This window comes from Montipora foliosa, chromosome 14 (genome assembly GCF_036669935.1).
Source record: "Montipora foliosa isolate CH-2021 chromosome 14, ASM3666993v2, whole genome shotgun sequence".
Classification (NCBI taxonomy): Eukaryota; Metazoa; Cnidaria; class Anthozoa; order Scleractinia; family Acroporidae; genus Montipora; species Montipora foliosa.
In genome coordinates, this window is record NC_090882.1 from 3,017,599 (window position 1) to 3,029,390 (window position 11,792).

The following is an 11,792-nucleotide window of genomic DNA, read 5'->3' on the forward strand; positions in this document are numbered from 1 at the left end:
TATAAACCCTTTTCTTTATTTCACTTCCTCACTGACACAGCACCACAGCTTCTTTTCAAACTAAACCCCTTTATCCTACATGTGAAAGAATGCTTACTTCCAGCAACCATGAACCAATTGTCTTAACCCAAAAGCCAAGAGAAGGGTTTTTAGACAAAACACTGCAAATAACTGACTACTCCAATCACTACAATGCGTGCCAATCCCTTATCTGGAATGCAGTGTCTGACACTTGCAGACCTCAGACTAACCCTAACTTGCAGTAAAAGCTAACCGTTTTAAAATGGGTGCTTAGACTGGTTTTAAAAAAAAACTTTTCAAACCAAAAAAAAAATTAAACCACAACATATTACCCTGATCCAGTCACTTTCTCGGGTTTCGCATAATATACTTTTTCAGCTATAAGTTGAGATGCTGATCTAAGAACTTTGCTTGAGAATACGAAAATCTTTTATCATCACAATTCTATATACTTTTCATATGTTTGGTATCTTCATTAGCAGTTTTTCCGAGACCGGTACCATTACAAGTTTCATTTGTAGGAAAAGACCGACTCGTTATTACATCCAGACAACATTTTTCCTCCCAAAATACTCCTCTGACTTCGGTACCCTCTATAAAGTTAAATTTGGTGCTACAAATACGATCGCCTCTTTTACTTCTCCGTATGATACCGGCAAGTATTATCAAACTCATGACTTCTAAAAAGTACATTTGAGCTTGTGAGGTTCCTCCCGAAATTCTGTTTGTTGTGAAACCAAATAATGTTTAATTTCTCTGAACGTCTCGCGCGTATATCAGTTTATTACTTTAAGGTGATTCCTCAGAAATTAAAGTTCCCGATGAATTTTTTTAAAACTTTCCCTGAATGTTCTCTACCAAGCACTGTTTCGAAAAAAACAATAAAAATGATAGGTCACCATTCTCGCTTAAGAGATATGATGGGCCAATCTTACCCAATTTATGCTTGTACTCGTGCTATTTAGGCGCATTATTCATCGGTCCACGTTACATTTTGCGGTAGCTCGATAGGTAGTTTATAAAAGTAACACTCGGAAAAAAACTTAACAGGTAGAAAATGTCGAGCATATAGAACAATATTATATAAAATTTGTGGAAACATAACACTATTTGAAACGACGTGGACGTAAAGCGTTCGTAGAGTCGTTATTTTTGCGGTCATAATTTGCATCACAGAGTAACGGGTTCCAACATGCTTTCGCCTAGATCTTTTTTTGCTTCCGATAAATTTTTTTAGTTTTCTTTTAAATTAAGGGGCACAATATGCACACTATTATTATGCAATAAAAAATACAGGTCACCATGCTCGTTTAAAAGAAAATGAGCATTTATTTCGCTATCGAGCTTAGCTTGAGGGAAATTTCTTTCGCTGTGTACGTGCACGCGCTAATTTGCGCGCGCTAATGACGCAAAAATCGTGCGCAGTAGGGATGCGCAATGCAATACTGAGGAATCACCTTAAGCCCCGTTCAAACGGTCATGATAGTTGATGATAGTTGATGATAGTTTCAACTATCATTCACTATCATTGACTATCAAGTTTGCGATCAAACGGTCCATGTTAGTTCATGATAGTTAACGAAATCGCGCAATGTGCTGGCGTAGCTAACTGGTACCTAGTCTCCTATCGCACGCGATTGTAAACAAATATGGCGGGGATTTGAATTTCGTGACGAAAATGGCTGTGTATCAGCCGAGAAGAGCAGCTATTGCCACAATTTTAGTGGCTGTAATGCAGGATGACATACGTGAAGAGTTGCTGGGCCGCCACAAACGAGGAAGGACGAAAGAGTGGATACAAACATGGCCGTGCCTCGTACTCATCTATTAGGTTGCATATCAAACTACTACTCCACTTCTCGTTGTCTGGTTTTTTAGCTTTTTTAGCTTTTCTCACTTTCTCGCTTTCAGCGTCACTGTCGTCCGAATATTCGTCCAAATTATTGTTTTGTTGTTCCTCACAGGACGATGGCAAACTTGCGGTAGCCAAATTGCATTGAGCCCGCCTTGGTTACCCCCGCTGACCGAAAAACTATCATGCACTATCATCCGCTCGCTCAAACGGAAAAAACTATCATGAACTATCATGTCGAATTTGAACAAATCCAAACTGCATGATAGTTGATGATAGTTGATGATAGTGAATGATAGTTCGTGTTCAAACGTGCGTGATAGTTGAAACTATCATCAACTACCATCAACTATCATGACCGTTTGAACGGGCCTTTAAGGTGGCTTACTACAGTTAACCGACGAAAAAATATCAAAATTTTGAAATATGTGAAATTAAAGCAACGTGATGTCTCTTCTGAAGTGTTGGTCACTGCAACTGATGTAAAATGTAATTTTACCTAACAAATAAATGCAAATCATGCAGGGGAAAATGTTAAATATAGTGACCGAGTTCCTGGATGGGGGAACTGGAAACTAGACATTCCAAAGGCCTTTTTCTCAAAACCTAGCCGTACGACCAGGGTTAAAATTCTGGGAATTAATAAACAACATATAGACAAAACCGTCAACAGTTCAGTTTTTCAGTTATTATTAAATAAAAGAAAATCGACGTTTTAGCCATTGGCGAAAAACCTGTTTGACAGATTTAACTATTCATCTCACTACATAATTATTTTTTTCTAGCTAAGGAAATCCTAAAATTTTGAGGGGGGGTCGTATGGCTAGTTTTCGAGAAAAAGGCCTTTTAAGTGTCTAGTTTCCAGTTCCCCTTCAGTAGCTCGGTCACTATATTTAGCATTTTCCCTTTTGTTTGGTAAAATTACATTTTACATCAATTGCAGTGACTAACACTTCAGAACAGACATCCTGTTGCTTTAATTTTACAGATTTCAAAACCTTGATCTTTTTCTTCGGAAAACTGTAGTAAACCACCTTAAACTGATCCAAATTGAAAGGAATTTTCCTTGGAATTTCTTTTTGGTTCTGTCGGCGCAAGTAAGGTGGGGTCGCGGAAAAAAGGTATTGGGCGATGCACTACAACGTTGCATTATAGGTTTGTCAAAAAACCATTTCTCTTTACAATTCAAAGATTAGTCATTCTCTCTTACAGCATTTTAATTGGCTCACTAAATCTCGCTTATCACCTTACATGCCATATCGCACCAAGTGTTGCCAAGCTGGGAAATCCGAGTTGTGAGGGAAAGTGAATATCTATTTAACATTTCTTTTTATTCGAAATGTTGGATGGATTTGACGCTGTTTAAGGACGTTGTCTACTAATTCGCAGATATTTTTGCGCGATTTACTGAATATACGGGAAAAGCAGATCTTAACAAGTGTTATTGAAACCCAAAAAGAAATTTGGTGTAACCACGCATTTTTCGAAGATAAATGATCAACAATATTCGTAAAAAGCCCTAAAATAAAAAGCACTATTTGGCGTTCCTTTCCAAATTGAAGTTTAATTATCTCTGAAAAATGCATGGTTACCCCCAATTTTCTTTTTGGATACCAAGAGCACTTACTGAGATCTGCTTTCTCCGCATAGTTTTGAACCGCGCAAAAATATCCCTGTATTAATAAGCACCACCCATAGGAAATCCGAGTATCTTGAGATGCGCAGAACGTATGCGCAATAACAAAAGTAGGCACCGTCCTTAAACAGTTCGTTTAACATTTTGTAGAATACACGCATGCTCATAGCTGGCCTTGCCTGGACGGGAGAGTCTGGTTTCTTTTTCTCAGTTTCTCGTAATCAAAATGTTGACTCAATTGTCGGCGCTATGTTAAAACATTGATGCCACAAAGGATATATATTTTCATTCCTTTTTTCCACGTACCCTAAGGATGTGGAACAAACTACCCAAAGGCATTGTGGAAAGTAGTTCTCTAGAGACATTTAAGATTAACATTTCTAAGTATTTTACTGAGTGCTTTTACTGTTTAAGTTATTTTTATATTTATTTATTCCTTTACTTATTGATTTATTTTTCACTTCACGTTTTAGTAGAAATAATTTTCATTTGTATTATTTTAATTTTTGTTACATTCTTAAACGTTGGTGTGATGTTTAACGACTTTTACCGACATATCTAAATGTAGATGTAGAACTATTTGAACAGCCTCCGCGCAACTTTTGTTTTTGCTTTCAACATCTGCCCAACATCCGTTCAACTTTGGTGAATGCATTTTAAAGCAAAAGTTAAAACCGTTTAAACGGGCCGTAAGTGTCATTGGAAAGTTAAACGAGGGAAGAGTGTGCCGTCATGAATTATACTCAAAGGCCGCGAAGATAAGACGTTAATTGCTATCAACATTGTGACATGCGCTAGTAAAGTATTTATTTATTTATTTATTTACTTATTTATTTAGTTATTTACGACAACTTTATTTGCAAATGACGGCAAAGCAAAAAGGGTGTCGGAAGAGATGAAATAAATCCTCTTATTAAATTCTCAACCTCGGATAATGCATTTCGCGTGCTCTGATTGGTTCACTCAATCTCGGTTATCAGCTCATATACCTTGGTTTGACCTTATATGGTAAATGATTGCGTTAAGCGTTGCTAAACTAAAAATGTTTTCGCCGGAATGCGAAATTACTCTTTGAATAAAGCCAAAAAGGAGAAAAAAGACTTTTTTGTGGAAAGTTTGGATCAATTCCGACGTTTAGAAGTACGCGAAAAGACAAGAAATGTTTTTGTGATGAGCCTGCGTCTGTCTGACAACAAGGTATTACACAACATCGCATCAGTTCTCATCAAGTTTTTTCGATTTCGCTCGGATTTGCTCGCTTTTTCCGCTCGTATTGCGTACTTCCAAATTTTTGGAGTTTAAGGAATTTAATAAAACAATTATTCCATTCGCGCTTGTTGGATATGAGACTGGTTATAGCCAACTCGGCGCTACGCGCCTCGTTGGCTATTTACCATCTCATATCCAACGCGCGCTCATGGAATAATTGTTAAATATTCACTACTTGCACAAGCCCATAATGCAATACGTTTTGGGGGGTTGTTTACATATAAACAACGGAAATCCAGTTCACTGAAGCATGATACAGTCCCAAGAGTAAAAAACTTGCATTATTAATCAACACATTGTGACAATGTCCAAATATGGTCATAGCGCGCTCAATATTCGTCGTACGTACTCAACGTATATCCTGCGATATATGTAATTTTGTGTGTCGCGGAGAAAAATTTTCCTAGCTTTTTTGGCAATAAACGTAGAAAATTGTGCTTTGTCATCAATGTATTGAATAATAAAACAATTTCCCTGATCAATCTTGCGGAATATCGCCTGATTTTAGCCAACTCGGCCTACGGCCTCGTCGGCTAAGTATCAGGTGATATTTCGCGCGATTTCGCAGGATAACTATTATACATTGGTGTCACCAGCTCGATTTTGATTGGCTATAAGCATGAAGCTAATTCTTGCTTGCTCTGTTTCTCTTACGACATACCTAAAGACAATAGGTTTTATATATGTAGAATTGACGTAATACACTACAGACAATAGTCTTATGCATGCAGAAGTGACGTCACCTAACACACTAACCAGCAGTTTGATCAGTTTTGTCATGGCGGAGCTCAGCTCAGGAAATATGCATAATAAAACAATTACTGGATCCGGTTTTCGCATGATAGCGATAATTGTCAAGGCCTCAGTTTGTGTTATTCGCCTCAGCCTTCGGGTTCGGCAGATAACACAAACTGTGGTCTTAATAATTATCGCTATCATGCTCAACTTCATCCAATAATTGTTAATTTTTTTTATGATAAGAACCCCACAAAATGTATTGCATTATTGGTTTGTTCGAGGAGTGAACTTGAAAGTCAATCCCCTACGATTGGCAATATGGTTGTCAAAACAATGTGAACGATTGATCTCCTTTTTGGAATATAAATCTAGAAAACTTAGAGGAGTAACTAGTATTTCGTAACGTGCCTAGTTGTATCGCTTAATCGTTATCTTTAAACAAACTAAACGATGCTCATTCTGTATATTGACTTAACGGTGAATTATTTATGAATTTCTAGGCATGATGATTATTTTATTAAATCAAAGTATCGTGCATAGGCAACCTTCTGAAAAGAAAGATGTCTTTCCAATATTAATTGACACATGGTATTCATATACAGCATGGTTTAACACTGGATATATAAACGCCGGAAGAGACTTTGGTGGACGATGGACAAAAAATGGCCAAAATCAATCCTCCTCCTTCACCCTCGTGCCACGCCTGGGTCTGACAATAGGGAGGAGGGGGGGGGGGGGGTGGGGGGACGATCAAAAACAAGTAACACAAAAGACAGCTTCGCAGGTGAACCTGGCTGACGATAGTGTGCTGACTCATTGCCCTTTTAGGAACTTTTGAATGAAAAGAAGGTTTGCAACCTATGCAAATGCACGAATGCTGCTGGACTAACGAAAGAGAGCAGGAGCAAGGATGGCACAGTCGGTTAGTGCGCGGCCTTGGTGCAAGAGGTCCTGAGTTCGATTCCCGGATCTCGCATCCTTGTTTCGACTCCTTTCCTCTCCGTGTAGCTAAGTAGCTTTAAATACCCGTGAAACGGAGCACTGATGGAGAGGGGGGAGTAAAATGAGCGCACCGTCGACCTCAGGTTTGTCAGTTGAATTACTGTTACGAGTTATCGACGTTAAATAAGGTCTACTTTACTTTACTCAAAGAAGCTGACAAGGGTATATTTATCAAACCGCGTAGGCAAATTTATTCAGTCGAATGTGTATTCTTGGTTTCCTCATGAAATCACGGCTGCCATGTTGGTGTCCCGACCCAGTCCTCTGGGAAATGAACTATATTATTATGCAAATGTTTCTTTTGTGTTTTCGTTGAAAAACATAGCTGTTGATCACGTAAGTGAAAACCAAGAATATTTTTTAAAGGGAATTCCTTCTTTCTTTGTCATCAGGTCACCCCTTTATCATGACTGTTGGATGTGTTGCCGGTGATGAGGAGTCTTACGAAGTCTTCGCCGATTTGTTAGACCCAGTAATCGAGATGCGCCATAATGGCTTCAAGAAAACGGACACCCACAAAACTGACCTGGATCACACAAAAATAAAAGGCGGGAAACTTGACGAGAAGTACGTGTTGTCGTCACGTGTCCGCACTGGTCGTTCCATCCGGGGATTTTGCTTGCCGCCACACTGTTCTCGCGCCGAGAGGAGGGGAATTGAAAAAGCGGTGGTCAACGCACTAAATTCGTTGGACGGCGAGTTTAAAGGAAAGTAAGGAGAAATTATATTTGATGATGTAGTTAGAGGGCGAGGAGCTTCTTTTGTAATGCTTTGTCGCCTTTCGGGACTTCAATTGCTGGCCGGTTAGTTCACTTGTTGGAACTCGGGGTCTTTAAAGAACCGAGGAGAAAGTGCTGTCTTTGCAATCACATCTGCAAATGAATCGACCGCTAAGTCTTCTCGGTCTTCTATGTAATTACTACCGCTCTTGTAAAATCCTGTGGGTTGTTAAAGAGCGCAAATACTATTCGGGCGATCAAATAAATGATGTCGGACAGGCTATGGTGTTAGAGGCCATGCTATTAAAAAAAACAGCATCATAAGCCAAGAGAAGATGGCTAAAGTCATCTGAATCAATAAGAGAAGTCTTTGAAAAGAGGGGTTAAAGGAATTGCTTGCTTGATCAGAGTCAGAGGAGAAGCATAGTTGTAATATATTCAAACAACCATTTTCAAAAAGATAAGATAATTACATATTTAGAATTAGAGCTGTTTTCAAATGACTGTCTAAAATAATTACGCGATTGCAATTGTTACGTTTAATGAAAAGGAAAACCAAGACCAATCGCGACTTGAACGCGTGATTTTTTGGGTTTTTCCCGCGCTTTGAGCAAGTTACATGGAATTGCTTCGAATTTTAATTGGTTCATTGCGCTGTTTGCACCGGCTGTGATTGGTCGAAGTAATTATTTTGGTATTTGTTTCGCGACACTCAAAAGGCCATTTCCGAGTTCATGTCTACCTCTTCTTGAAAGCGAGTTTAAGTGCTAAGTTTTTGTTGTGAAAATTAGTTTTCATTCATATGTAAAGTAGAACTAATTACCATCACAAAAACTTCGGACTTAGACTCGCTTTGAAGAGGAGGCAGACATGAACTCGGAAATGGAATTCTATTCGGAAGTGCCGAGAACCACATACTCATTAGGGCCGTTTGTACGAGAGAAAATGATCCGTGGCTTACATAAGATGCGAACACCCCGTTTAAATGGTGCAAAATCGAAGTTCACGGCTTACCGTCTGCAGCTAGCTCAACGCGCGGCTTTTCCTGGCCTAGGGGTTTTGGGCTGTGCTTATCTTGGCCACGGCTTTCCTTGGACGTGAAAGTTTTCGTATACAATGTACTATTAAATGCGTTTATGACAATATCCTGACCGTCCGCCATAGGACTGATTTTTCTTAGCGAAGGAAAATATCAGTAAGGAGAACAACTTAAGCTGTTTCAAAAAACGCGAACCACTGATCTATCATGCAAGCCATCAGGGAGTTTGTCTGTTGCGCCGGAGTTCGATTTTACTATACCGGAAGAGTTGAGAGAGAGAATACCAAGCAATTTAATATTTTTCTATTTTTCCCAGGTATTATCCGCTGAATAAAATGACTGAAGCCGAGCAGGAGCAACTCATTGAAGATCACTTCCTGTTTGATAAGCCAGTCTCGCCACTTCTCACTTCCGCAGGAATGGCACGTGACTGGCCCGATGCCCGCGGGATCTGGCACAACGACAATAAGAACTTCCTGGTGTGGATCAACGAAGAAGATCACACTCGTGTTATTTCTATGGAAAAAGGAGGAGATATGGCTGCAGTGTTCCAGCGCTTTAGCACTGGACTGAGCAAAGTAGAAAAAGCGTATTTGACTTTTTTTTTCCTTAAAAACACGAATTAGTTATACTAGTGGATTCTTTATTAACTTTGCAGAGGAATTTTTTTATTCACTTGTTTTTCAATAGGCCTTATGGGTAATGACGTCTGACCTGCTGGTTTCATCATCAAGCCTCGATTTCGAAAATCAAACTTGCAAATTTTAGCTTCAGCTCAATCCCAAAGGAGCAAATTTGAAAAGGATACCCACGTGCCAACAGTATTTCACATCTAATATGGTGCAAACGAGGCTTGTGAATTTTTGTGCATATGTCGTCATCATGCATAAGGCCTACTGGAAATTAAAGAAGCATGGATTCATCTCACTTATTTATTATGTAGCTGCCTCTTAATCAAAAGATCAGAAAAGTCTGCCAGCAGCGGACTATAGCTTTTATCACAGTGAAAAGCAGCCATTTTCACCGGCATAAAATTTACTGATGCTGGTTGGCCCATACTCCCTTCAACTGTATTCCTTTGCATTTGATTGGTCACTATAAGATGTTCAGATGTCCATTTTAAGAATAATAGACCTTTTCGGCTTGTACATTTTGTTTTCCCAATACAGATCATGTGATAATACTCAGGAGGCTTGGTCCTTTGTTTTGTTCATTAAAAAGAGTGAATACAGGCATGCATGCCCTCATTTTAATGAACAAAACAAAAGACCAAACCTCCTGAGTATTATCACATGATCTGTATTGGGAAAACAAAATGTAAAAGCCGAAAAGGTCTATTAGACAGTTGACTGAAACTTAAAGAAAAATCCATCTATTGACCATTTTCACATTCCCCATAATACACTTTGTTTGCCTCCCAAATTTTGCATAAACCATTGAATAGACCATATTCGTATTCTCAGTATTGGACTGGAACTAGCTTGCAATGGAGGCTAATGCGGGGGAATCTTTTCAAATGCAAATACTTTCTAATATATTCCCCCGCATTAGCCTCCTTTGCAAGCTAGTTCCAGTCCCATACCGAGAATACGAATATGGTCTATTCGAACACTCTTGGGAATATGCAGTGTCCTAAGAGCATCTGAAGACAATGGTTTATGCAAAATTTGGGGGGCAAACAAAGTGTATTATGGGGAATGTGAAAATGGTCAATGAAATTGGCTCGAAATTCTTAATCAAACCATTAAGCCTATAAATGCAAAACCAGGGTGATCGACATAATTGCAAAGAAAATCTAACAGAAGGATGAGAAACTTTCTCTGATTATTTCCGTTAGGTCGAGGAACTGATCAAGGCCGTTGGATACGAGTTCATGTGGAACGAACACCTTGGTTACGTTCTAACCTGTCCATCCAACCTTGGTACTGGGCTTCGCGGAGGCGTGCACCTCAAAATCCCACTTCTCAGCCAGGACGAGGCAAGACTTGACAGTATTTTGAAGAAGCTGCGTCTGCAAAAACGTGGCACCGGCGGCGTGGATACGGCTTCCGTGGGCGGCGTGTATGACATCTCCAACGCTGATAGACTGGGCTTTTCAGAGGTGGAGCAAGTCCAAGGAGTGATTGATGGAGTCCAGTTAATGATTGATATGGAGAAGAAATTGGAGAATGGAGAAGCTATTGATGATCTCATTCCCAACTAAACTGGCAGAATTTGAAAACTGGAAAACTCTCTTCAACAATTCAGCTGTTTCATTTCAAAAGTGTGACGAATCAATACCTGAGAATGCGATCTCGCTGCCGAATAACCAAAACGCAAACCTTAGTTTTGTTTGATGATTTGTACCTACCAGAATCAAACTATCCGAATGTCTCAATAAATCTATGGTCTCAACTCGCTAAGGTTGAAGTAATTGTGTACCAATAGGAATAAGTAAAAAAGAACTGTGAAGTAAATAACCTGTCGTACTATATACTCAAGAAAATATCTCAATTCTGATTGGTCAATCATGAATACACACACAGAGGTTAAAAAGTGAACATGGAAGTTGCTATGGAAACATAGTGATGAGTAATTATTTTGAGTATATAAAAAAATAAATAATCGTATAAAAGTAATTTCATGTAATATAGCAAAAACTACGTTAGCTATACCACGAAACGTAACCCTAACCCCCAACCCTGAATCCAATGGGGTAGTGGTTGCCCTACTGTTCCAGAACAAGCGCTCCTCGTATCAGAACGATAGGGCAATCACGGCATGTTACAATTATTTAAGATGGCGGCGCCCGGTAAATTTGAAAGCCAAAACAAGCGTTTTTGAAATTCATTTTTTTCGGATACAAACGCTTTCATTGGAAAAAGTTTGAACAATCTTAATTGTTAACATTATGTTCTGTGGTTTGAGGTCATTTTGTTGTTTTAGTGGAGGTTCCCTTTTAAAGAACTCAATGCTACATTTTAATGCAAATACAATACACAAAGAATCCTAGCCCCGGGAGATTTGAATTAGGCACAAAATTTCGTTTAAAAATTGACTCTTTTCTGACGCTGACGGGGACAAACCTAATACCAGAAACTTACGCTTGTGTAATGGACTCTTGACTTTGATTGTATAATTCAAACGGAACCGTCACAGTTTATTCCCTTGCAACTGTTCAAGTTGTTTCATAAACTGCGACGATAACTTAATCAGAAAAACTTTCGTACATTTAGAAGCGAGTGCTAGTTAGTTAAAGCTATCCGCGGGTCGAAATCTTGCGGTGCGATGTCATGGTGAAAGGCTCTGACTATGCGTCCAGAGGCATTGTTACTGGTTCCACTTTTAGATGAAAGATGGACGTGATCATAGTTAATGCATGGAGATGGTTATGAAACTCGACAAGTTCCTTTGTTTGATCTTTTTGTCCGTATTTTTGGCCTTGACCCTGTACAAAACACAGCTTTTTTCGAGGAGATAACCAATCAAATCCTTCGATTAAGTTATGCGCGACTAATTTGCGAACCCGTGGGAAGC

General features: G+C 39.1%; 1 protein-coding gene across 1 annotated transcript in view; it reads left to right on the forward strand.

Moving 5' to 3' along the window:
* The window catches only part of LOC137985077 (creatine kinase M-type-like), a 19,773-nt gene extending 9,120 nt beyond the window's left edge, over window positions 1–10,653 (forward strand). Inside the window, exons 2-4 of the mRNA XM_068832532.1 lie at window positions 6,911–7,229; window positions 8,593–8,854; window positions 10,114–10,653. Coding sequence (XP_068688633.1) covers window positions 6,911–7,229; window positions 8,593–8,854; window positions 10,114–10,479 — 947 coding nt within the window. The 3' untranslated portion in view covers window positions 10,480–10,653. The remainder of the gene's footprint in view (window positions 1–6,910; window positions 7,230–8,592; window positions 8,855–10,113) is intronic.
* Window positions 10,654–11,792: the final 1,139 nt, after the last annotated feature.